The sequence below is a fragment of the Triticum urartu genome, chromosome 3 (assembly GCF_003073215.2).
Source record: "Triticum urartu cultivar G1812 chromosome 3, Tu2.1, whole genome shotgun sequence".
Classification (NCBI taxonomy): Eukaryota; Viridiplantae; Streptophyta; class Magnoliopsida; order Poales; family Poaceae; genus Triticum; species Triticum urartu.
Genome location: NC_053024.1, coordinates 6,837,440 through 6,864,995, shown reverse-complemented (window position 1 = coordinate 6,864,995; position 27,556 = coordinate 6,837,440). Strand labels below are relative to the sequence as shown.

The 27,556-nt window shown below is 46.7% G+C and overlaps 1 protein-coding gene and 1 long non-coding RNA gene across 2 annotated transcripts; one reads left to right on the top strand and one right to left on the bottom strand.

Annotated features, from left to right (window-relative positions):
• Positions 1-11,538: 11,538 nt before the first annotated feature.
• LOC125547552 lies at positions 11,539-11,867 on the bottom strand. Its single transcript, XR_007300709.1, has 2 exons — positions 11,738-11,867; positions 11,539-11,625 (listed from the first exon to the last, which is right to left on the bottom strand). It is a non-coding gene; the product is annotated as an uncharacterized LOC125547552 (long non-coding RNA).
• Positions 11,868-19,831: 7,964 nt separating this feature from the next.
• Positions 19,832-21,601, top strand: LOC125542323 (WAT1-related protein At3g18200-like). Its single transcript, XM_048705307.1, has 3 exons — positions 19,832-20,224; positions 20,333-21,061; positions 21,154-21,601. The coding sequence occupies exons 1-3, from the start codon at positions 20,001-20,003 to the stop codon at positions 21,320-21,322; spliced, it is 1,122 nt and encodes a 373-aa protein (XP_048561264.1). The 5' UTR covers positions 19,832-20,000; the 3' UTR covers positions 21,323-21,601.
• Positions 21,602-27,556: the final 5,955 nt, after the last annotated feature.

The following is a 27,556-nucleotide window of genomic DNA, read 5'->3' as shown; positions in this document are numbered from 1 at the left end:
AACTAGATCTCATGTTAGCATGTTTGACAACTTTTTTTCTCGGTCAAAAGTTATCATACATGAGCTAAGTAAGTTATCAACTCTATTATTCATATATTACCATGTTATTTACACATATATTACCGGAGTATATTTTCGACAACTTTTTTACGGGTCAAAGTTACCGTGATGTTTGTACTATCATGTCCGGGATCCTGTATTAACATGTTATTTATATAGATGTTACCAGAGTATATTATTAGTAACTTTTTCCGCGGATCAATGTTATCATGGTGTTTCTACCTAAGTTATCATGTTCGGGGCGTATATTATCACGTTATTTACACAGAAGTTATCGGTGCTATGTTTTCAACTATTTTTTTCCACGGTCAGATTTACCGTGTGTTTGTATCTAAGTTATCAAGTCTGAGAACCTATATTATCATGCTATTTACACAAATGACAGTGCTAACGTCCGATCGTTCCGTTTCTAATCAACATAACCGAACGACGCGGTTCCTGCTATTTCATTCCATCATAGCACGAGTGAACTTAGTTTAAATGATTTAAGTATGCATGCATACAGATGAGACAAAATAGCTGACATCAGCCATGATTCAATGGGTTAAAAAACTTTCTCCCTGGGTTAAAACTTAGAGCAACTCCAACGGGGTGACCCATTTCGTCCGCGAGCGTCCGATTGGGTCGGCGCGGACACAAAAGTCGGCCTAACGCGCCGTCCCAAACGGACGCGCGCCCGCTTTTCGTCCATGGGTGACCCATTTCCAGTCCATTTTTGAGCCGGATTTGCATCGGCGCGGACACGAGACGGACGCGCGCGTGCGCTCGCCTTCTCCTCCCCCCATCCAACAGCAAACTCTCGCCCGCCTCCTTCATCGCCCACGCCTCCGCCCATTTTTTCCGATGACTCTGCCAGCCGCCGGTGCCACATCAGATTTTTTGTCTCCGTGGAAGACTTAGCACTTGTACGAGGTGGAGCATTGGGAGGAGCCTAGTAAACCAAATTACTTTTGCATCGACATTAGTGAGATCAGCTGGCGGTAATAAATGTGCATGTTTAGCCCATTGCCTAACTCCCCTCCCCGCATATAACATTTCTCTCCTCCATTAAATGAGTTTGTCTCTATAAAAAATGGTATCTGCCTATATAGTACTAGTACATGCGAACAGTGTACCTATTAGCTAGCTAGTAGTACTAGCCATGCATGCTGCCAGCTGCTGCTGCGTGTTATGCCGCTGCTCCTTTTTTTCTACTGCACACTGGTAACGTGTAGCATCGGTAGATTTATTCACATGGAGAGAGGGGGGATGGATAAGGACAACCCGTAGAAGCGGGCAGGTAGACAGCGACATGGTGGGGTAGGAGCGCCGCCCGATCGGGATCCAACGTCGTATGATTTCGTTCGGATCTGTTGTAAACGAACAGTCGACAGGAAAATAGCTTTTGCCTTCATTGAAATGCTGTTTGAATATATGCGATGCAGATGTGATTGTACGCATCCATGGACGAATACGGTGTTCGATTTGGAGATCAACGTTGAAAAAACCCTTAGAACATATACTCCTTTTTTTCCCTTGCAACATATACTCCTACTACAGCAGTACACCACAACCATGCATGGCTCGAATAAGTACACACATCATATACTCCTACTCCCTTCGTCCGGAAAAGCTTGTCCCGGTACATTCATTTGAGGAGTGAATTGCAGAAAACATCGACATTGAAGGCTAAGATTGCAGAAACCATAATTCTACAGTTTTGTGCCAAAAATCACTAATTCCGAGGCTAATTTTTTTGCAAAAAACACTAGTCGATGGCTTAGGCCGTTTTGAGCACGATTATGACAAGTGGGTCCCGGTGGACAGGGTGACGTGGCAGGACATAACAGATCACAAATAGATAGAACATCATAGACTAAACTGTAAAAGGGCATAAGAAAGATAAAATCATCTTTTCATAAAAGAAAAAAGAAAGAGGAGGCAATCGCGACTTCGCGACACAGAGCAGCAACGGCCACCGCAGCCGGCGCGCTCGAGCTCGCCAGTGTGCGGGCCGAGGCCGCCGTGGCAGCCGGAACCGGCGCCGTCCGTCGCCGCAGAGCCACCCACCGCGGTCGACGTACACCCTGGCTCCACCAGCGCACTCCAATCCCCGTCGTCGCCGTGCTGCCCCGTCGTTACTGGATCAAGGAGCCGGCGCGCTCGAGCTCACCGGCGTGCGGGTCGAGGCCAGCTTGGCAGCCGGAACCGGCGCCGTCCGTCGTCGCAGAGACACCCACCGCTGTCGTCGTGCACCCTTCCTCCACAGGCGTACTCCAGTCGTGCTCGTCGCCGCCCCCGTTGTTGACTGGACAAGGAGCCGGCGCCACCAACCCAGGGACCTTCACGCCCAAACCAGCCACTCCCCAGCCTCGTCGTGTCGACCGGCACCGGTTCCGGCGGGATCCGGCCGGGAATCGAGCCACCGCCGCCGTTGACGGTCCGCCCAGCGAACCCTGATGCTTGAACCCGACCACTGCCTCGCCTCCGCCAGCCAGGCAATCGAGCCGTCCTGCCCATCCCCGACCATGCCGGACCTCCCCTGTGCCTCGCCGCCGGAGCTAGCAGCATATGCGCCGGCCGCGCACGGGGAGGGAGTGGCCGCCGGCGTCCACCACCAGACCAGTGGAAGATGAAGAGCACGGAGGACCCAATTGCTTTTTTTCAGGGGTCTTCTTGCGAAAGAAAATTATATCAGGATGTAATTAACTTTTTTTGTTTGTCATATCACCCTGTACAGCGGGGCCCGCCTGTCATAATCATGCTCAAAACGACCTAAGCCATTGACTAGTGTTTTATGAAAAAAATTAGCCTCGGAATTAATGGTTTTTGGCATAAAACTGTAGAATTGTAGTTTCTGCAATCCTAACCTTCAATGTCGATGTTTTTTGCAATTCACTTTCCATTTGAGGGACAAATTTGTGTTAGAATAAATCCTAGGCATACCGTTGATCATCCGAGGATCAAGTAATCACACAAACACGACACCGAGATTTATTAACGAGGTTCACCGATATGGCTACATCCCCGAGGCCTGACTACGGGCGCTCCTTCCCGTGACACCGTCACAATACCGCACCCGGTCGCCCTGGACACCGGCACATGCCGCCGGCTTTCCCTGTGTTCCGGTGCTATTATGTTGGCATAGGTTACATCGTGTGTCTAGCCCCGCTATATACGAGAGGCCTAGGATACAAGTGTCCTATTAGGATATGACTCCATATCCTATCTAAACACAATACAACTACAAGTCCAACTGTAACATACCTCGTATACTATATTCGACACAACTCCAACAAACTCCACTTTGGCGGATATTCTCCACCATTCTGGATTCGTCAATGCGTCAAACTTTCATGTACATTGGATTTAAGCTTATCCCGTGAGTACCGCTGCTACTCCAAAGACTCCATGTGACTCCACCTGCAACTTGTAGTCCCTCATTTTCCTGACCACAGTCAACACTCGAGCAAAATTAAGTTCCTCTTTACTCTAGTCTGTGCTCCCAACTTTCAGAGTATCCGTCAACATCATCACACACCGATCACTGACCTGCGTGAAAGTGAACAACTCACATATTGGGTGTCACACATAAGAGTTACCTGAACTCAACATCACCGCTCCTTTCTTGACCGCCTGTCTGAAACTTGAAGGAATTTCACCGTTGCTTGTAGTCATCCCGAGTCAAATTCGCAGTTGTCTCACCACATGTATGACCACCAGAGCCTTGGCCCGTCTCCATGTCCCGTGCATATCGCACGCCTCGCCGCTATTACCGCGTCGAGCCTCCGCTGTCCCGGTCGAGTCTCAAGGGTCGCAAACCCACACCACTCAACCCCCACTGCAGAGTACCACCGATCATCACCGACCGATGACGAGTTTCACGCTTTCATCAGAACACTGGGCTCCAGTCCGAACTGCATGTCACTCGCTTTTCCCCGCTGAATAGGCCTCGACTCTCTGTCGACTTACGCCGTAGCCCCTCAATCCAGCTCCACCTTCAACATGACTCCATGGTGGTTGTACGTGCCACCCCGCACCCCGTCGACTTCAAGCTCTCATGTGCGCACCGTCTTGAATCTACCCCGCGCCATAGTCTTGCCGAAGCCACACAAGCCTTCAGGCCCGCGCCACATGTTTCCACGCTCAGAAGTCGGTCACCATCAGCATCACGCTCCTATGTCGTCGTCGCCGATCCCACCACCGTCTTCTGTACCAACCGACTCACGTCGATCCGTTAGACTGCCTAGTCCGACACAGCCGAACTTGTTCGGCTACATGACATGCTCCAGACTCCTCAAGCCGTCATTGTGACAATCGCCATCCATACACAAATATGTACCAACAAAGAAAACTCAAAGCACAATCCTTCATAGCCTTCCCTCGTGAACATTCAAGGAGATTAACAAAGCAAGCCAAGCTCCTAATTCACCACATGTGCGTAGCTTTTGAACGAACTTCTCTATTTCTTTCTTGATAAGCATCACGATCTGACTCTGAGTCCTTGTGCCAATTCTTTTTGTCACAAACAAATCTCCGGCTGGGCGCGTTCCACAAGTATAGTCCAGCTGCTCCTGCACGCCTCGGCCTTGACCCAAAACGCCTGAGCGTCTCAGCCTGTCACCTGCTCTGCAACTGGGGCTTTTACCCCAGCGAGCCAGCCCCGCATGGGCCGGCCTGCCCAAGAGCCAGCCAACGTGCGCCACCGCCGCTTGCACGCTCCACACGCGTCTCAGCCACGATCGGATCTGGCCGCTTGCCGATCAATCCGAGTCGCCGAACAGTGCCTCTGCCTGCTGCACTTCACGTACACGTCAGGCCGCCACCTTACGACATATCGATCTGCAACCCCGCACGCGTCGCATGCGCGTGCCGCTGCTGCTTCCGATTCGATCTGGCTGCTGCTTGCTACAGATGCTTCCGATTGCAATTTGAAGATAACGACAACAAATCTGCGTCCTAATCGTAACTCGCCGAAGACTTTCGCTCCCGTATTACGACCACTATCCGCAGAACTTTGTCGATGTTCTTCAACCTCTAGATCAACTCAACCGCCTCCCGGACCTTGTCAACCTGCCTCATGATACCACTTGTTAGAATAAATCCTAGGCATACCGTTGATCATCCGAGAACCAAGCAATCACACAAGCACGATACCGAGATTTGTTAACGAGGTTCACCGATATGGCTACATCCCCGGGGCCTGACTACGGGCGCTCTTCCCCATGACACCGTCACAATACCGCACCCGGTCGCCCTGGACACCGGCACATGCCGCCGGCTTCCCCTGCGTTCCGGTGCTATTATGTTGGCATAGGTTACATCGTGTGTCTAGCCCCGCTATATACGAGAGGTCTAGGATACAGGTATTCTATTAGGACACGACTCCATATCTTATCTAAACACAATACAACTACAAGTCCAATTGTAAATTATCTCGTACACTATATTCGAAACAACTTCAATAGTTTGAAACAAATTTTTTCGCACGGAGGAAGTACTACAGCAGTACCAAGGCGGGCCCAAGGGACGAAGGGAAGGAACGAACCAACATCCATAACGTAAGTGCATTCGGCCGGTACAAGGATAGAGCACCAACCTGATGGTAGCACGGGTGATCGCCATCAAATCCCACCATTCGCGTGCATGTTCATCGCAGATCGCACCATTCATCGACCCCCATGTATATATGGACCCATATTTAGCTACTTACAGCTAATCCCTCTTAATTTCTCCAGCGGACCCCTATGGAATACGTACCACGTACTGCATGCAACAAGAGCTCTAACCTAAATTAGTTTGGTCTGAGTGGTACGTGAGATATTCCATCACTCCATGAGTTAAGTACGTGAGGCAGGTCCACACGCCATGCATGTGCTAGTGTTGCACGCACCAGACAGACCGATGGACAGTATGATCGCTCGCACGTACGGTCAAGATGACCTCATTCGGACCTAGCTAGCACCTCTCTCACCAGCCAGCATCAATGCTAGTTATGCTCCACGAACGCACGGCACAAACCAGCTTGATGCATCCATCCATCCACTTTGTGCTTGCTAATTATGATATCATATGATTCCAAACGCAAATAAGGGACAAGGGAGAGAGACAAGCTGCTAGCGGAGATTAGTTGCAGTGTTGCGCTCGATGCATGGGCGCTTTCGCACACAGGAAGGATTGCACATCCCTGTGGCTGTGGGTGCCCCATCCAGAGCACATTTGTCGAGTCGCGCCCACCACACGTGTGCCTGCTTATTTGCCCATGCCTTGGTGTTAACGTAGGCCATGAATTAGTCTCTTCTTTGATACGAAAATAGACTTTCGCTCTGCTTTATAAATAAAGCAACATGATACAAGTACATTTGATTACCAAGATCTCGTTAATTACTGACAGCATTGACTCAACTAGCTGTATTGCAGATTTACCGCATTGGACAAAAAAATTCAGAGTTTCATGTGTTTCGATGCGTTTCTTTAGTTCATTCGAATCATTAAAAAAACATGGAACATCCACTCGTTTGGGTTAAGATGTAACTGGTTGAAGCTTCGACTGATTTCACACTTATTGGCAATGAACGCTGCATCCCGGTCCATCGCGTTTGATCAGTTAGAGCATCTACAACCGGCACTCTCAAATCCTCCTCAAACGTCCATGAATGCGACCGGTCGGTGACCAGGTGTTAAGATCTTATATATTTTTTTTTGAGGCAAAATAGATGCTTGTATATGCTTATCTTGTGTGCGCAGACCTGCCGGTCGTCATCTGCCACAGTTTTGACCTAAAAGTTTGTGCTTTCATACGGGGCCATCTCACCCATCTTGTGATTCTCTCTTCATTCATCTTAACTGAGCAAACACCAAATAATTATCCACGCAGGAGAAAAATCCACACAGCTACTCCCTATTCGATCCATATATCTCTCGCCGTCTGTGTCATCAGACAGACCACTCATGAACAGTCACGATCACACACCATGCGTCTCGAGCTAGTTGATCCCAAGAGAATCACGCAGGGATCGCAAGACGATGAAGACGATAATCTAAAGTAGACCATTCCGAGAAAGATGCAGGAAGCATGAAACATCAAATTCAGGTTGACAGAGATATATATAGGGGGGTCTCCATAGACCACTGTTTAATTGCGTACCACACCTAATATAATCACCTGTTTTTCTCCAATTAATGGACCCGGCCCTTTGAGATGCAACATGAGCAAGAGCTCTAAGCTTAAAGTAATTTGTTGGATCACTCGATCAATTAAGTACTGGTGCACCCGGCTAGCATGCATGCTGCATGGGACCTTCCCATCTGATGATCTTGTTGGAAAATTAGGCAAGTTCATGATTAATTCCAGTAAATAATTCATGACTAGAAGAGATACTAGCATGCAAAAATCTAGCAAACTAGAAGAACAGCAAGACATGCATAACAGCAGCAAACACGTAACAGTAGCTGTAGAAACAGACATGAACAGAGGATGTTGGACGTACTGATCGTTAGCTATTATGGGTGCGACAGTGTTGATGACGATGTTGGCGACGATCTGCTGCTGACGGCGATGAATACGACGATGAGTAGCACCGCCCGACTTGGACGGAAGACGACCCGTGATGACGAATTTGAGCAGTCGCGCACACGCTTCCCAAAAACCTAATTCGTCCTCTCGACCGACTCGGTTTGGGATGGAGTAGACTATTTCGTATACTTACCGGACAAGAAATCAAAAAACTTGTCTGCCAAGACATAAAAATAAAACGGCAAAAGGAAGCTGCGCTCCTGCAAGGAGACGGACCGGATTTCGGCGGACCATTCACGCGCATGTCGCATGTACGCCCGCCTCGCCTCGCCCGCCTCGCCACGCCACGGCCCAGGCCAGGCGAGCGAGCGCGCGCGTGTGGTTTTCCCTTTCTCTTCTCACACATCACTTAGAGTGGTAGAGAGAACCCACTATATAAAGAGGTCCAACTCTTCTTCAACTTCCAAGGTGGGACTAAACTTAGCACCACCACTTGCCATTTTACACATGGGCTTTGAGATTTCAGAAATTGCTATGGGCCTAGCCCATTAATTCTAACAATCCCCCACCAGATCTCAAATACCCATTTAGAGATTTGCCTTCTCTCACCACTTGTTTAATATACCAGTGTTTCAGCAGAGACTGTTAAGTTGAACTTCTGCCTAGAACTTTAAGCTACATCCATTCACAACTTGACAATGGACTATGCCTTGAATTGCTAGTTTTGTGTGAACAGGTTTCACTCAAAGTCTTAACCAGTACCTGACCGCCAGTAGGCTACCCCGCGGTTTGGAGCTTATACGTCATACTCCCTGGTCTCTTCGTGAGTTTACTAGAGATCACCCAAATCTCATAGACTGCGACGTTTACAGTCAGAACTCATATAGGTGTGTTCTTTCAAGACTGCTCTGTAGGACAGCATCTTTGCTAATTATAGCCAATAGAACCACATTAAGGCATGTTGCCGACCTGCCTTACAGATCTGAGCCTTACAGCTCTGAGAGTTTTGCATCTTCACTTGGAGACGATCATAAGTTATTACTCTCCTTAACCAATAGCTTGTTCTTCCCAGATCCTAATCCGGGATCTCCGATCACAAGGTTGGGTTACTACTATGGTGTAACATCTATGGGTCTCATACCCATCTCCCTCGATGCAATATCTATCACATTTCGTGATAGTCCCTTTGTAAAGGGATCTGCCAGGTTTTTGTCTGTTTGTATATACGTAACAGTTATTACTCCGGAGTTTCTCAACTTCCTGACAGACTTCAAACGTCTTTTCACGTGTCTTGATGACTTTGCATTATCTTTAGAATTGTTCACTTTAGCATAACCGTTTGGTTATCACAATTCATAAGAATAGCCGGTACAGGTTTTTCAACAACCGGCAAGTCCATCAAGAGCTCACGCAGCCATTCTGCCTCAACAGTAGCTGTGTCCAAAGCAGTTAATTCTGCTTCCATAGTTGACCTCGTCAATATGGTTTGCTTGCAAGACCTCCATGACACGCCACCACCATGAGTAAATACATACCCACTTGTTGCGTAAAGTACATCAACATCGGAGATCCAATTTGAATCACTATATCCTTCTAGCACAGCAGGATGCCCTGAATAAGTAATTCCGTAACTCATAGTACCTCTCAGATAGCGCAAGACCCTTTCTAGTGCATGCCAATGATCATCACCCGGGTTGGACATGAACCTCTCAGTTTGCTCACAGCAAAAGAGATATCTGGTCTTGTAGCGCTAGCTAAGTACATGAGTGAACCGACAATTTGAGAGTATCTTAATTGATCTCTCGTTTCTTTCTTGTTCTTTCTGAGTGTCACGCTGGGATCATAAGGTGTTGGAGAAGGCTTGCTATCCATAAAACCGAATCGGTTCAAGACCTTCTCAACATAGTGAGATTGCGTTAATGTAATCCCACTCTCATCCTTAATAAGTTTGATGTTTAGAATTACATCGGCTTCTCCCAGATCTTTCATGTCAAAACTTTTTGATAGAAAAGACTTGACCTCATTAATTGCATTAATGTTTGTACCAAAGATCAGTATGTCGTCCACATACAAACATAATATGACACTATTGCCCCCACCATGGCGATAGTAAACACACCTATCAGCCTCGTTAATGACAAATCCTGCAGAAGTCAAAGTTCTTTCAAACTTCTCATGCCATTGCTTAGGTGCCTGTTTCAGACCATACAAAGATTTTAACAACTTGCACACCTTTCTCTCTTCACCCTTTACCACAAACCCGTCAGGCTGATCCATATAGATCTCCTCTTCCAACTCTCCATTGAGAAAAGCTGTCTTTACATCCATTTGATGAATGATAAGACCATAAGAGGCAGCCAAGGAAAGTAACACTCGAATGGTGGTCATTCTAGCAACGGGTGAATAGGTGTCAAAGTAATCTTCGCCTTCTTTCTGAGTGTAGCCCTTGGCCACTAGCCGCGCCTTGTATTTATCAATAGTACCATCAGGCTTTAGCTTCTTTTGAACACCCACTTACAGCCCACAGGTTTACAACCATATGGTCTATCAGTTAGTTCCCAAGTTCCATTAGAAAGAATTGAGTCCATCTCATTATGAACAGCTTCTTTCCAATCATCTACATCCGGAGATGCATATGCTTCTGCAATCGTCTTGGGTGTGTCGTCCACAAGGTATACAATGAAATCATCACCAAAAGGATTTTGCAATCCTTTGTCTCTTGTTCCTTCTAGGAACTTCATTGTTATCCTTCTCAAGGACTTCCTCATGTGATTGTTCGAAATATTCATCAGTTGTACTAGATTCAGGAATTATCTCAGAAGAAAATCTAGCAATGCTATGCATATCTTTCATAGGAAATATGTTCTCAAAAAATGTTGCATCACGAGATTCCATTATAGTATCAACATGCATATCAGGTACTTCAGATTTTACCACTAAAAACCTATAAGCAATGCTCCGTTGAGCATACCCTAGAAAGACACAATCCACTGTCTTTGGTCCAAGTTTGCGTTTCTTAGGAATAGGAATATTGACCTTTGCCAAACATCCCCAAGTGCGCAAATAAGAAAGTGATGGTTTTCTCCCAACCCACTCCTCATAAGGGGTTTTCTCTTTATTATTGTTGGGAACTCTATTCAGGACATGACATGAAGTCAATAGAGCCTCCCCCCCCCCCACCATGCCTTAGATAAACCAGCAGTGTCTAACATGGCATTCACCAAGTCAGTCAATGTGCGGTTTTTCCTCTCGGCCACTCCATTTGATTGAGGTGAATAGGGAGGCGTCCTCTCATGAATAATACCATGTTCCTCACAAAATTCATCAAAAACTTTTGGAAAATACTCTCCACCACGATCGGACCTAAGACGCTTGATCTTTCTCTCTAGTTGATTTTCAACTTCAGCTTTAGATTTTAAAGTAGTCTAATGCTTCATCTTTAGTTTGCAACAAATAAACATAGCAAAATCTAGTCGCATCATCAATCAAAGTCATGAAATATCTCTTTCCACCTTTTGTCAACACACCATTCATCTCACAAAGATCAGAATGTATGAGTTCTAGAGGTGCCAAGTTTCTCTCCTCGGCAGCCTTATGAGGCTTTCGAGGTTGCTTAGATTGCACACAACTATGGCACTTAGAACCTTTGGCAACTGTGAAGTTTGGAATTAAACTCATGCTGGATAGCCGAGACATTAAACCAAAATTAATATGACATAAACGAGAGTGCCAAAATACTTGCATCATCATTAACACTAGCACAAATTTGGTTTATTGACTTATTGCAAAAATCTGAAAGAGAAAAGCGGAACAAGCCTCCGCACTCATAGCCTTTTCCTATAAATTGTCCAAATCTTGACACGATTACTTTATTGGACTCTAAAACTACCTTAAATCCCATCTCGACATAGAAGGGAGCCGCTAACTAGATTCTTGTTCATAGTAGGGACATGCTGCACGTTCCTTAGTTGCACGATTTTTCCCGAAGTAAACTTCAGATCCACCGTGCCAATGCCACGAACAGAAGCATGTGACCCATTCCCCATTAGGACGGAAGAATCCCTTGCGACCTGATAAGAAGTAAACAGGGAGACGTCAGCACACACATGAACGTTAGCACCCGAATCAATCCACCACGAAGATGATTGAAATACTGAAAGCACAATAGGTAAATTACCATACCCATCAGTATTGCTAGCGGTCACCATGTTGACAGTCTTGGAGCTTGTTTTCCCTCTGCGGTCTGCACGTTCAGGGCATTCCTTGGAAAAGTGTCCAGGCTTCCCACAGGCGTAGCACTCTAGCTCAGCCTCGTTGAACTTCTTATTCTTGAAGGTAGTAGTCTTGGTAGGCTTGTTGAAAACAGGTTTGTTCTTCCCTTTGTTCTTGTTCTGTGGGTACCTCTGCACCATGTTAGCAGTAGGCTGAACCTCACCTCCTTTTTCGGTGGTATCTTAAGCCCGAGCTTTTTCTTCAACATCAAGAGATGCAATCAGATTTTCAACTGATATCTCCTGTCTCTTATGCTTCAGAGTTGTGGCGAAATTCCTCCATGAAGGAGGCAACTTTGCAATCATGCACCCAGCCACGAATTTGTCGGGTAGAACACATTTAAGGAGTTCAAGTTCCTTCACAATGCACTGTATCTCATGAGCTTGTTCAACCACAGAACAGTTATTCAACATCTTGTAGTCATGAAAACTCTCCATGATGTACAGTTCACTGCCTGCATCTGATGCACCGAATTTTGCATTCAGTGCATCCCACAGAATTTTTCCGTCGTTTATGTGCATGTACACATCACACAGACGGTCAGCAAGAACACTCAGAATGCATCCCACAAACATAGTATGGGCTTCCTGGAATTTTCTCCGATCTTCGTCGGTCATTCCCTCTGGAGCACCAACACTAGCGTGGAAAACTTTCAGAGCAGTAAGCCAGAGCGTGGTCTTCACCTGCCACCTCTTAAAGTGCACACCGGTAAACTTATCCGGCCTCAGTGCATCAGCGAATCCAGCCATAGTTAACTCAGGAAATTGCCTATAATTAGGTTTTTGGATTGTTGGAAAATTAGGCAAGTTCATGATTAATTCCAGTAAATAATTCATGACTAGAAGAGATACTAGCATGCAAAAATCTAGCAAACTAGAAGAACAGCAAGACATGCATAACAACAGCAAACACGTAACAGTAGCTGTAGAAACAGACATGAACAGAGGATGTTGGGCGTACTGATCGTTAGCTATTATGGGTGCGACAGTGTTGATGACGATGTTGGCGACGATCTGCTGCTGACGGCGATGAATACGACGATGAGTAGCACTGCCCGACTTGGACGGAAGACGACCCGTGATGACGAATTTGAGCAGTCGCGCATAGCGCTTCCCAAAAACCTAATTCGTCCTCTCCCGGTGCAGGATCGCAAAGACGAACGGTTCCGGAGACCTGCTCTCCCACGCGCCGATGCACGCCGGCGTTTGGGATGGAGTAGACTACGATGGCGGCGCAAGTTGTGAGATGAGGCAAAACCCTAGGTGTTTTTCGGTGTATCTCTGGCCGCAGCCGGTAGCTGTATATATATTAGGACCAGAGGCGGTATTGTGTCGCGACCACAATCCCAAACCGACTCGGTTTCTAATTCGTATACTTATCGGACAAGAAATCAAAAAAACTTGTCTGCCAAGACATAAAAATAAAACGGCAAAAGGAAGCTGCGCTCAGTAGCACCGCCCGACTTGGACGGAAGACGACCCGTGATGACGAATTTGAGCAGTCGCGCACAGCGCTTCCCAAAAACCTAATTCGTCCTCTCCCGGTGCAGGATCGCAAAGACGAACGGTTCCGGAGACCTGCTCTCCCACGCGCCGATGCACGCCGGCGTTTGGGATGGAGTAGACTACGATGGCGGCGCAAGTTGTGAGATGAGGCAAAACCCTAGGTGTTTTTCGGTGTATCTCTGGCCGCAGCCGGTAGCTGTATATATATTAGGACCAGAGGCGGTATTGTGTCGCGACCACAATCCCAAACCGACTCGGTTTCTAATTCGTATACTTACCGGACAAGAAATCAAAAAACTTGTCTGCCAAGACATAAAAATAAAACGGCAAAAGGAAGCTGCGCTCCTGCAAGGAGACGGACCGGATTTCGGCGGACCATTCACGCGCATGTCGCATGTCGCCTCGCCACGGCCCGGCGAGGCGAGCGAGCGCGCGCGTGTGGTTTTCCCTTTCTCTTCTCACACATCACTTAGAGTGGTAGAGAGAACCCACTATATAAAGAGGTCCAACTCTTCTTCAACTTCCAAGGTGGGACTAAACTTAGCACCACCACTTGCCATTTTACACATGGGCTTTGAGATTTCAGAAATTGCTATGGGCCTAGCCCATTAATTCTAACAAGATCTATCTGCCACGCATGGATGCTACTTCATCATGCCATGGACAAGCATCCGGCACACATCTTGATTGATCTGTGGATCCACCATTCTACATTTGCATTAGCTTGCTGTAACAATCATGATACAAAGTCAGGACACAAAGGGACGAAGAAAAGAGACGAGCTAGAGGAAAGAGAGGTTGCAGCTGCGGTGTTGCCATTGGAGGGATCATGGATGCATGGGCGCTGTCGTCGCACAGTAGCCATAGCACGATCCATAGACAGGCGACAGCAGATTTGTCATATCGTCGCGTCGCACACATGCGTCTGCTTATTTTCTCTGTCCTGGGATGTTAAAATTGGATGTTCCCAACATTAGTCATGCGTTCAATTCACACACGTACCGTAGGTTGCCGGACTGACTGACATAGGGACTGAAAGATTCAGAGTTTCAGGTGTTGGATTGCACTTTCCAACCATAGAGAAAAGATTTCGAGCGTTGACTCATTTCGACCGGTGAAAGTTGCCACTAATTCAGGGTGAGGACTGACGAATTATCAGTATGAGTTTTTCATTTTTATTTCTTTATGTTTTTGAGCTATGGGAACGTTCTGTACGAATTTAACTGAACTTCTTTTTTTGTGGGGAGCTAAGCTGAACTGGTCAAATCCTTAATTATCTGCCGCAGCAGTTTTAACATACTTCCTTTTACATCCTCTTTTCACCTGAGAGATAAGAGTATATAACAAATCTAAGCCGTTGATTTCATTAAGTAGTGAGTCTAAGTAACTCTGTCGCTGAATATAGCCTTTTGTGTTTCGTGGTGACAAGAAAGTCTCTAACGCCCAATAGCTCTATTGGCTAGCTACAGGCGTGCCTCTATAAGTGGTCTTGTGTTCGATTCTGAGTGGCCGTATTTTCCTTATCTGGAACAGACGCAATGTCCAACAGTTGCACAGCCAAACAAAAATACTGAGACAAACAAACATGCCAGACAGATAAACAAACAAAAAGGGACCCAAACTGGGTATTTAAAGAGGGTGCATCTCGAATATGGAGTTGACATCCAAATTCGAGTAGCCAATCTCGGGGATGGCGAACGTGATCTTCTCGTCGCAGGTTCAACAAAGACCATTGTTGAGCCAGAAGGATAAGAGCCTCACCACAATTTTCACATCTTCCACATCCGTAACTGTTGACGCAAATGCAGGGGTGTCATCCAAGATGATGGCTTTTCGCGGCACCTGCACACGGTAGTAAAGCTCATACAAACATGAAAACATATTAGACTAAAACAATGGACACGCAATTGTAATCTACATAACTCTACCAACCATGAAAGACTAGTTAACTTAGGACTATCGGGGCGTGAACCCTTCCCCCCACCTTATGTTAAAGCGTGGGAGGGGGGCACTAGCCCCCTCCCCTGTGCATCACCGCGCTATATTTATGTATTATTTCTTTACATTTGATGGAAGCGTTTTTTTACCATCACGTGCCATTCATAGCGGAAATCTCATCCGTTCTTTCGCTCATTGTGATGACCGCTACGTGCATGTTGTGGCGATATCTGCGTCGTTCATTCTATCCTTCATTCGAAACCTCCTTCATTACGCGGATTTTTACCATCTCGTTCTTTTCGCCCATTGTGATGAGTGCCGCATGCAGACTCGGACGAGGTGGGTCCACTCCAACGTCTCGTATCTCATTTGACTAGTTTTTTTCTCCCACAACATTTCCACCGCATGGTCCCTACACTTATGTTCAAACCTCTGATTATGCCTTCCTACCAATACAGGAGAGAAGCCGGTGAGGAGCTCTGCTTGTTCTCAATCAATGGTGACGAGGAGTGGCCACACTGTAGAAGGCTGAAACTCAATAATGTCCCTGGAATTTGGGCGATGGCACTGTCGAAGGAAGGAGATATCTCTTCAGGCTAATTATGGCTTTTTTATGCTTTTGAGTTATGGAAACGTTTTGAATGACTTTAACTGGACTTGTTTTTGTGGGGAGCCGAGCAGTTTTAACATAGTTCCTCTTACCTCCTTGTTTCAAATAAGAGATAAGAGTATATAACAGATGTAAGCCGCTGATTTCATTAAGTAGTGACTCTGAGTAACTCTTACCTTCTTATTTCCCATGTAAAAAGGGGAGGTAAGAGCGATCAAGTTAAAATTTGCCTAGCCTCAAAGTTTCTGCTTCTAGCCCGGGACGGGCCATCTCATTCATCTCGGGTGCTTATTTCTCGGTCTTTTCGGAGGGAACACAGAGCATGGGAGGAGAGAAACTCCAACCATGCATGATCTCTTGTCGTCTATACCATCACTAGCTACTAATGGATAATCATGGTCACACCATATAGAGTTTTTTTTTGGAGACACTTCCGAACTATTAATAATTAATCTTGGTAGTACGAAGAACACCAGAGGTAACAAAAATTATAAACAGGTCCCTGGATCCCCAAGCAATGACTACAAGGACTGGAACTACTCGAAGACGATCATGGTAGTATGTAGAACACCAGATGTAACAAAAAAACAACTAGGTTCGTGGATTACTTAGCGACGACTACAAGCAGTGAAGTGAGTCGAAGCACATCACCCTCATCACCCCTTCCACAACAGAGCTAAGCAAACCTTATTGTAGTAGACAATCGAGAAGTCGTCATGCTAAACCCCATAGAACTAGCGCACCAGAGCAACAACCATCGCCGATGAAGAGAGTCCTAAATCGAAAGGATCAAATATGTAAACACCCAAACAAAAACGAACAAAGATAAGATCCAAACAGAATCACCGAAGACCATCACCGACCGAATCCCGCAAGATCCGATGCATCTCTACATGCGTTCCAACGATGGTGGATGCACCAATGGGATGGGGATCAAACGTGGGAGACATTATTCCTACAGAGAGACATTGCCGCCTCCACACAACCCTAACCAAGATGGTGAACTTAACAAAATCGAGAGCAAGGTCCCTCCCACCATATCTAGTTGATCCCAAAAGAATCACCACAAAGCGATCTAAATAATAGAGTATAACAAACACCGCCAAAGAAAGATGCGACAAACCACCTATGACGTCATCAAGTCTCCCTTTCTTTGGTCGAAGGGTTGGCCCATGCGAATGACTTGATGCACTATCTCCCTTCAACCTTTTGAGCGAAATGTAGCAAAAGAAGGGAAAATCCATTGAAGATCGCCCGGGAGGTGGATCAGCGAAAGGTTGCACTGGTTGCTTCTGATGTTCGAGCTGTCTACGTGGCGAGTAAGCTGCGGAAGGAATGTCGGCTATTTTTAAGCTTAAGGAATGATTAAGGAGCATCGTCGGTTTAACAAGTCCACACACATGAAGAACAAGGGTAACCAGATTTTGTTTTTTTAGAGGAAGCTTGGGTTTCCAGAGGATCTGTCTGGTCAGTGGTCTCTGCTTAGATATGGTTGTACATCAAACTAACATGTAAGAGAAGACGCCACATACGCCATGTCCAGTTCCAGACTTCCAGTTATTCTCCAGAAAAAAAAAAGTTCAATTGCCAATTGGGATGGCCTGCCTCGTTATTCAAGGCCACTCTCATCAGCTCAGCTTACTCTTCTCCAACAGACCAGTTGCAACTTGCAACTGCAAAAACATACAACCACAAAAAGATCCTCACCCCAACCATTTCCTACAAAATTGTAGAGCCATCTCTCTGTCATCATCAGCAACTTGCTTAACATTGCATCCCAGATCATTTTGTTTATTTGCAGAATCCCACATCATTATTGACATGAAACATGCCTGGATACTCATGTCGCCGGGCAGTTGATCATCAACCACACCAAGCCGGCCCGCATCCTCCCCAGAAATCAGAAATCAGCCTGTCTCCCATATGCAACTACCGTACGTACGTAGCTCCGTCCAACAGGTATAACGGCTTTGACTTTGATCGGATCTGCTGCCCAAAAAATAAAATAAAATATAGGTAGTAGCTTTTTCTGATCACATGCATGACAGATTCCGTTAAGAATCTTTTACAACTTCTCCTAACGATATATGTATACCTTGTCACATGCCATCTCCCCTCCCTGTCCCCAATCTCCACCACCACTTGCACAACAAAACTAACATTAAATCTTACTACTACAAGACTGATTTTTTAGGCCGCAAATTCCAGGTCATGTCACCATTTTTTTTTTGGCATTGGTCTTAAGCAATCTATACATGGGCATATGGTGGGTGTGATGATTTCTTTTTCCCATTCAGAAAAGGTACTCAATCTATATATCTGCAACATGCAACCTTGCTGCATGCCACAGACACACACACAGCTAGGCACACCTCGTCGTATCCCGATAATTAACCTGGCCCCGTTGACCTGTCTGTCTGGTGATTATTTCTTGGTCCTCCATGGAGGAACACTCACACATGCAAGAGGAAGAAACCCATACCATGCCACCACCTCCTCCTTCCCTCTTTGCTGTCAATCTCACTCATTCATCAGACCACTCATGAACCATCATGTCCACACCATCTCAAGTTGATCCCAAGTTGAAAAACTCTCACCGCACAACACGCATGAATCATGATGATCTCTTGCCTTGCCGTCCATGTCACTAGGATCAGACTGCTCATGAATCATCATGATCGTCTCAAGGGAATCATGGATGGATCACAAGACGATCAAGAGGATAAACTAAAATAGATCACTCCGAGAAGGATGCAGGAAGCATCGCATTGAAGTGGACAGGGATAGAACAGGGGTGCAGGGGGAGCCCTCCTGTTCACTGATTGCGGGCTTGAAAACCCAGCAGCCTGACCTGTCACGTACCCACTGCCCATCTACGAAACCATTTCATCAAGTGGCAACGGCATGCATCCAAAACCCCTCCATGCCCACCAAGAACATGGAGTCAAAACCGCGCTCATGGTCGATCGTACAGTGCGTCGCCGGCACGCCGACAGCGGGAAAAAGAGAGATCGATTGAAGGGGATGTGGCATGAGCATGACTGATGAACATTCAGAATGCAAAACTGAACCAGTTAACTAGGGTGGTCTGGATCTGAACTTGTGACGTCGCTGCTGTTGCATCTCAGTGCTAATTAACTGTTGGCATTTTTATAATCTCCTGTAGGCCACAGCACATCTCAGTCAGTACTCTCTATTGAAAATGGTCCTAGAGAATCAAAGTAGAGTATCAGCTGGTGAAGGAATAAAAGGCAAACAGTATGTATATATGTACCATGTCTGTGTGGATGCTGAGTGATGAACGGGTGTACTAATTAACTAGACTGAATTAGAATGTCTGTACATAACTACATATGACAATGACTGAATTAGAATGTATGTACACATCATGTACTAATTAGCAAATAGTAGTATCTATTTATACGTCTGTGAGGATTCTGATTCAGAATGTAGACTGGATTTACAAGGATGTTCGTGCCATAAATGTGCACCCTGCCTGCCTACATGGACAGGTGTACCATTTAACTGTTGGTATTTATTTATGGTCTCCTGTAGATCACAGCGCATTTCTGTTAAAACGTCCCAGAGAATCAACACATCACGTATCTGGTCAAGGAATAAAAGGCAAATAGTATATGTGCATGTCTGTGTGGATGCTGGGCGATAGAACATGGCACCAATGCATCCCCTAAACATTTCTGCTGCTGAGAATCAAATTAAGGCGATGCATCATGGGCTGCCCGCCGCAATTAGTTGAGGTGTTGATCGATCGCTGCTGGTAATCCGGCGTGCACGTGACGGGTAATGAATGGGGTAAAGCGATTGCATCATGGGCTTTGATGCAACGCAGCGCAATTATGCGAGGCATTAGGCCATGGATCAATTCAGTTACCAGGACCATGTATGTCTGTCCTGTGTCCGTCTACTGCTCAAGGACAGGACAACCACACCGGGATAGGCAGGAGAGGCCACCGGAGGATGATGCGCCAGTGGCAGCAACAATGGCGGCCACTATATATACCCCTGCACCCTCCAATTCCTCTCAACACAACCACAAGCAGTTAGTAATCTGTATTATTTCTCTGTACGTAGATCGCTGACAAATTGTAGAGAGGGAGAGATGGGGAGGGATCTGCAGGCCGGTGTGGGTGCAGGCGCGGCGGCGGCGCACCGGGAGAAGGTGAAGCTGTTCATGGGGGTGCTGGCGCTGCAGTTCCTGCTCGCCGGCTTCCACATCGTCAGCCGCGCGGCGCTCAACATGGGCATCAGCAAGCTCGTCTTCATCGTCTACCGCAACGTCATCTCCCTCGCCCTCCTCGCCCCCTTCGCCTACTTCCTCGAGAAGTACGTCCGCGCCTCCACCATTCTTCTTCTCCGCTTCTTCTTCCAGCAATGGTGGTGGACGGTTTTCTGAATCCTGGTAGTGTCTCTGTTTTTCTTCTTCTTCTTCAGGAAGGACAGGCCGCCGCTCACCTTCTCGCTGCTGGCCGAGTTCTTCGTGCTGGCGCTCATCGGGATCACGGCGAACCAGGGGTTCTACCTGCTGGGGCTGTACCACCTGTCGCCGACGTACGCGTCGGCGATCCAGAACATGGTGCCCGCCATCACCTTCGTGCTGGCCGCGGTCCTCCGGCTGGAGCAGGTGGACCTGGGCCGGCGGCACGGGGTGGCCAAGGTGGTGGGCACGGTGGTGAGCATCGGGGGCGCCACGGTGATCACGCTCTACAAGGGCCTGCCGCTCTTCAGCCACAACCTGCACGTGCAGGCCGTCCTCTCCTGGACCTCCGGCAGCCCCATCTTCAACTGGACGCTCGGCTGCGTCTTCATCCTCGGCCACTGCCTCTCCTGGTCGGGATGGATGGTGCTCCAGGTGCCGGTCCTCAAGCGGTACCCGGCGCGTCTCTCGGTGATCTCCCTCACCTGCGTCTTCGGGCTACTCCAGTTCCTCGTCATCGCCGCCTTCACGGAGGAGGACCTGAGCCGGTGGAAGGTGCGGTCCGGCGGGGAGCTCTTCACCATCCTCTACGCGGGGCTGGTGGCCTCCGGCGTGGCGTTCGCGCTGCAGATCTGGTGCATCGACCGCGGGGGCCCGCTCTTCACCGCCGTCTTCCAGCCCGTGCAGACCGTCGCGGTCGCCGTCATGGCCGCCATCATCCTCGGCGACCAGCTCTACACCGGAGGGTAAGCACAGAGATACAATCCACATACACGAGCATTTTGACAGCACCATTGCACTTGTCTGACTGACATGATCCATGGCTGCTTGTGCGCAGGATCATCGGCGCGGTGCTGATCGTCATCGGGCTCTACTTCGTGCTGTGGGGCAAGAGCGAGGAGAAGAAGACGAGGAGCCAGGACCCGGAGATGGCGAGGCACCTGCTCGGGGAAGACGGCGGCGCGGCTGACAAAGATCAGCAAGTGAGCACCACTGTGCTGGCGTGACAGCTGCTGCTTGATATTCCTTGGAGATGTGTGTACTGATGTGGGTGTTTGTACCTACGTTTTTAACTAGTGTTTCAAGCGTGCGTTACGACCAAGAAGAAGAAGACTCGTACTAGTTGACGATGTGAACTGCCAAACACACTCAGTCATATTTGGTACCTACTGTGTATAGCCCCTGTCTTCGAGTTGTGTGTGTGTGTCTATAAATACACTATGCTCCCTAATTTTGAAGCTCTCCCATTCTATTGGGGTGTTCAATTTAGAATTTGGTTTATGGTTTTTGTGGGGTCAACTATTTTGATGAAGTTATTTTGAATTTGGTTCATAGTTTTTATTCGGTTTTGTGTGTGGGTGGGGAGGGGGGAGTGATATCTGACCGTTGGCACTTTTTTTAATTGTTTAGATTGCTTACCACATGTGTCATGTGCTGTCTCACTGTTGGCACTTAGTCTTCCTATGAAGTATCCATTGGATGATGGATGATGACCTCTTGGGTTGTAACCCTGATGGGCTTGGGCCTTTGACTAGGACATATGTATCAGGCCCTACTCCGTAGCTATTCCCCCGTAAAGTTTTATACTGGTGAATGCGGAAGAAAGACGTTGATGTTTCCTTCAAGGACTTGCGTGTTATTGCCATAAAGAAGTTCTTGCAAGGATTGGTTTCATCTAATACGTGACTTTGGCGTTTCCGGAAAAGGGACGCGGGGCTGAGAATTTTGACTTTTGAGGACCTTGTTTGATCATGTAGTCACAGTCCTAACTCCTAAGTCGTGTCAAAAGTTTCCCTATTAATGGGACGGAAATGCATAGGGGCGTGCGAGTGCGGCTCGTTTTGTCTCGTGATTTGCACAGTAAGTCAATCCCGAACTAGAGCACAGTAAAAATAAAAAACCTCAAAAAAGTTATCAGTTTCAACAACGAAACTTACAATTTTTTCCTTTAAAACTGTCAAGTTTCAACCAGTTTCAGATATATAATTTCAAACATATTTTTTCTGTAGATCATAGGCACAAAATAATTGATTTTATCAGTCACTCGTACTAAGTTTCAACATTGAAACTTCACATATTTTTTAAAGTTGTCAAAATATATACAAAATGGATCTTGTTTGAAAGAGCTGATCATGAGAAACATGAATATGAAAACAAAACTTAATTTAGAATTTTCATTTAGAAGATATAAAACTTTGAAAATCGGAAGCCAAAATAAAAAGCAGGCACCAGAGACATGCATGCCCCCGCACTTAGGTGCCACACATCCTCTCCCGGGAGGCAGTTTAACATCAATCAAGCCTTGTGTGACAAAATGCTCTTACCTACGATATGTTCATGCATAGATTCACTGCCAAAGACTAATGTTGTGGTGAGATGACCTGGAATTTCTAGGCCTAAAGAAAGGGTGGTCTTGGGATTCACACTCTAGAAAGATATAGTATTAGCTTGTTGTTTATGTTGTGGTGGAGATTGTTTAGAGAGGGGATGGCAGGTGACAATGTATCGTTAGGGAAGAATATAAGTCACAGAATGGAATATGTCATGTGAGCAGAAAGGCTGATTATTCCGCTTACTCGGCAGATCTGATCAAAGTCAAAGCCATTATAGATGTATGGTAGTTGCATATGGGAGACAGACTGATTTCTTGGAGGATGCTTGGTGTCGTTTAACTGCCCTGCGACATGAGTATCTGGGCATGTTGGATGTCAATAATGAAGTGGGATGCACTTGTTAAGAAAATGGCTGACAATGCGAGTTGGCACTGCAATTTCAGAAGATGGTTGGGGACTCTTGGGGTTAGGATTGGCAACAGCTGCTGGTCTCTTTGAGAAGTAAGCTGGTGAGAGTGGCAGATCATACCATGTATCAGACCACCGACCAATTATTTATTTATCCTTTCGATCGTATTGTGACGATTCTCTTGGGATCAACATGTGAGGGTGTGATGATTATTCATGAGTAGACTGATGACACTGCATAAAAAAATACTCCCCCTATATCAAAATATAATACACTTTTGACTAAAAAAACCATCCTATATTTTGCCTAAAATTATCTTATATTTTGATATGGAGGGAGTATGAAGTAGTCTGATGACATGGACGGCAAAGTGGATCATGAATCATGTGCGGTTACGAATTTACTCTTCCATGTTTGAAAGAGTCACATGATTAATGAAATGACCCCGTTTGGAAGGATCTGTGAGGTCAAACCGTGGCAGATTATAAGGAACGCGCGGTAGCACACAAGTTTAGCTTGAACTCCCCTCAGGAAAAGTGAGTTCAGTTTAGCTCATATAGAGCATTCGATTTCATCGGGATCGGAATGAATGGTGGTATTACATGCATGGACCGTACTAGGACAAATGCCACTACGTTAACAATGTAGTGCACCAAACCTATGAAACGTGGAAAAAAAACTGGCGTTATCCTTCCAAGGCGATCTAATATGATCTTGTGTCGCTGCTCTTCCTTATCATACCGTTCAATGCCCTCATGCTCCTCGCACGCCAGCGACCCTCCGGGCTGCGGCCCCTCTTTCTACGATAGATTGTGGCCACCTGGGACCAGATCCATGGACAGACTGCCCCTCTTCTGGTGGGTCCCTTTTCGATGGGGCGACACCGCCCATCTTGGATGTGTCGGGGTCCACTCCCAGCTAGGTGGCTCTTCTCGGAAGCCTTGACCGGTGGTGGTGTTAGATGGTTGGGGCCGGGGCCTTGGGAGCTGTTGCCAAGCGAGTTGCAACCTCAATGTTCGATGGCCGCAAGCCAGATCTGACTCATGTGTGTGTCTGGATGTCGTCGCCGGGGGGAATGCTTCTCTTGGCTTTGTCTAGTGGCAGCTCCCACGCTTGGATCTGGAGGCTCGAGCTGGAAGTGGCGACTCTCTTCTTGGGTTGGGTTGGCAACCTTGGTACCACGGGTGGCACAAATAGACTCCAAGCGAAAACTCCACATTTCGGTGTTAGTGATGGTGATGCCTGCATGTGTGGTTTCCCTCTTAGTGAATTCGTTTTGGGCCCTCTCTCTATGTCAGGGCTCCGAGTGAAACCCTTGTCCATCTTAGGTTCAGCGGTTGCGGCGTCTTGCATCGTCACCCTTTTGTGGGTGGCGTCATGGGGCCCCGGTACCTTCTGGTTGAAGCTCATCCGTGGCTTCGGGCGTGCTTTCATACCAATGTGTACGTAGCTTCCTCGACTCTGCGTGGAGTGGTCTCGGTTGCCTCTTATCTATTACATGTGTCCCCATTGCCTGGGTCCTCGTGGTCTCATGGCACGGTTGGCACTCCACATTCCGGAGCGAGAGGGCAGGCGGCCCTCCCTAAAGATAGCTTGGTCTAGTGGGTGCAATGTAGTCCGGTGGTTTTTTCAAGGCGGCACGCTTCAATTGCTGCTCAGTAACTTGGGATACTCATGTTAAGTGGAGGGTCTCCTGCATTCTGTCTCGACTGTGAGTTTGTGGCCATTGCTAGTCTTCCGGATGTTGTTCGTCACGAACTTTGTATGATTGTATGGGCGCATGGGCATTGGGCAGGGGAAATAGGGAACCAGGCACACGTACGTGTGGGACGCCACAGGACAGATCTGCATGCTGTCCCGTCGATGGACCGATCTAGCTACTGTAGGGCGACAGCGCCCATGCATCCATGATCCATCTACTAGTGCGACTTCTCTCCTCCTTGTCCCTTTGCGTTTTGCATCCTGATTAGCTAGCTAGCTAAGGTCTGTGCTGCATGCATGCGTGCTTGCCCACAGTGGCCGTTCATGTATGGCTGTTATACCGACAGAAATCATCAAATGAGAAGGGTCCATGGCTCCATGCATGCAGGCAGTGCACCCACACACGCGCTGTCGTCTTGGCCGTACGTGCGTCTACCAGTCTGGTGCACATGGCGAGTGATCCAACATCTCACGTACCAACCAGTACTACTACCATACTCCCCAGACCAAACTTCTCTTTCTCTAGGTTAGAGCTCTTGTTGCACTTCACAGGGCCTGGTCCATTCCACATAATTAAGGCGGGATTAGTTGTACCTAGTTCGTTAAACAGGGGATCCATCAGTCCATAGTCCATGGAGCATATCCTGCTGTATGTATCCCGGGCTGTTCCATCTAGGAAAGATCCGCTCCCTCTCCGTCCCAGTGTCAAAAACGCTTTTATATTATGAGACGGAAGGAGTAGCTGTTTTAGAATATCTTGTGATAGTCTTGCGATCCATGCATGATTCTCTGGGATCAGCTCCAGATGGATGTATGGTGTGATCATGACAATACGTGAGCGGTACGGTCTGCCTGTCGACATGGGACGATCATGCATGATTCATGTCCGTGTGGTATGATTTTTTTCCCAACTTGATGGGCCTGGATCTTTGACTCAGCCATATGGGCCTGCCCCGTAGGTATTCCCCCGTCCAGTTTTAATCACGGCACTTTGCCGGGTCAATGAGAAAGAAAGACGGCGTTGTTGTCAAGGACTTGCATGCAATTTATTATTCCTGTAAATAAGTTCTTGTAAGGGCTGGTTTCATCTAAGGGTGTGGCTTCGGCCTTTCCGAAAAAGGGATGTGTGGGTGAGTGTTTTGACTTTTGAGGACCCTGTTTGATCATGTGGTTAGTAGTGTCAGTAGTTTCCCTCTCAATGGGACAGAAATGTGCAGGGGCACGCGAGTGCAGCTTGTTGTGTAACGTGATTCCCGCAGTAATTCAATCCTGCACGAGGGCATAGTAAAAAAGAGAATCCCTCAAAAGGTTCTAAGTTTCAACAATGAAACTGACAAATTTTGCATCTAAAACTTCCAAGTTTCAACCAGTTTCAGATATATAATTTAAAGCATTTTTTTCCTGTCGGTCATAGACACAAAATAATTGACTTTTATCGGTCGCTCGTACTAAGTTTCAACATTAAAACTTAACTTTTTAAAAGATTTCAAAAAATATATATAATGCATCTTATTTGAAAAACAGAACTTAATTTAGAATATGAAAACAGAACTTAATTTAGAATTTCCATTTAAAAGATGTTAAGCTTAGAAAATCGGAAGCCAAAATAAAGAGCAGGCACCAGGGACGTGCATGTCCCCGCACCAGCGTGCCACACAAATCCTCTCCCGTCAATGGGAGGTTGTTTAACATCAATCAAGCCTTGTGTGATAAAATGCTCTTACCTACCATATGTCCATGTATAGATTCACTGCCAAAGACTAATGTTGTCCTGAGATGACCTGGAATTTGTAGGCCTAAAAAGAGGGTGGTCTTGGGATTCACACTCTGGAAAAATATAGTATTAGCTTGTTGTTTAAGTTGTGGTGGAGATTGTTTAGACAGGAGATGGCAGGTGACAACGTATCGTTAGGAAAGAATATAAGTTCCAGAACGGAATCTGTCATGTGAGCAGAAAGGCTACTTATTATTTTGCTTCCCTCGCATATCTGATCAAAGTCAAGGCCGTTATAGATGTGTGGCAGTTGCATATGGGAGACAGGCTGATCTCTAGGAGAATGCTTAGTGTGGTTCAACTGCCCTGCGACATGAGTATCCAGGCATGTTTGATGTCAATAATGAAGTGGGATGCACCATACGTTAAGAAAAGGGCTGATAATACGAGTTGGCGCTACAACTTCAGGAGATGGTTGGGGACTTGGGGTCAGGATTTGCAGCAGCCGCTAGTCTCTTTGAGAAGTAACCTGGATCACACCATGTACTCCCTTCATCCAAAATTAAGTGTCTCAACTTTATACTTATTTTAGTATAAAGTTAAACTAGAATTGAGACCCTTATTTTAGGACAGAGGGAGTATAACCATCTACCAGATCACTGACCAGCTTTTTATTTTTGTTTATCCTTTTGATCGTATTATGTTGATTCTCTTGGCATTAACCTGTGAGGGTGTGATCATGAATATTCATGCGTGTCGTGATGACATCGGCCGCATAAAAAATATCAAGTAGCCTGATGACATGGACGGCTAAGTGGATCATGATTCATGAATCATGTGCGGTATACGAATTTCTTCTTCCGTGTTTGAAAGAGTCACAACAAGATTAGTGAAATGACCACGTTAGGAAGCAGAATATAAGGACCGTGGCAGATAATACGGAACGGTAGCACACAAGTTCAGTTGAAGCTCCCCGCAGGAAAAGGCAGCTCAGTTTAGCAATCTTCACCGGGATGGGGATGAATGGTCTTACGCGCATTTATGATTCTTTTTAATCCTGTTTAAGCCCATTTATGATTTTTTA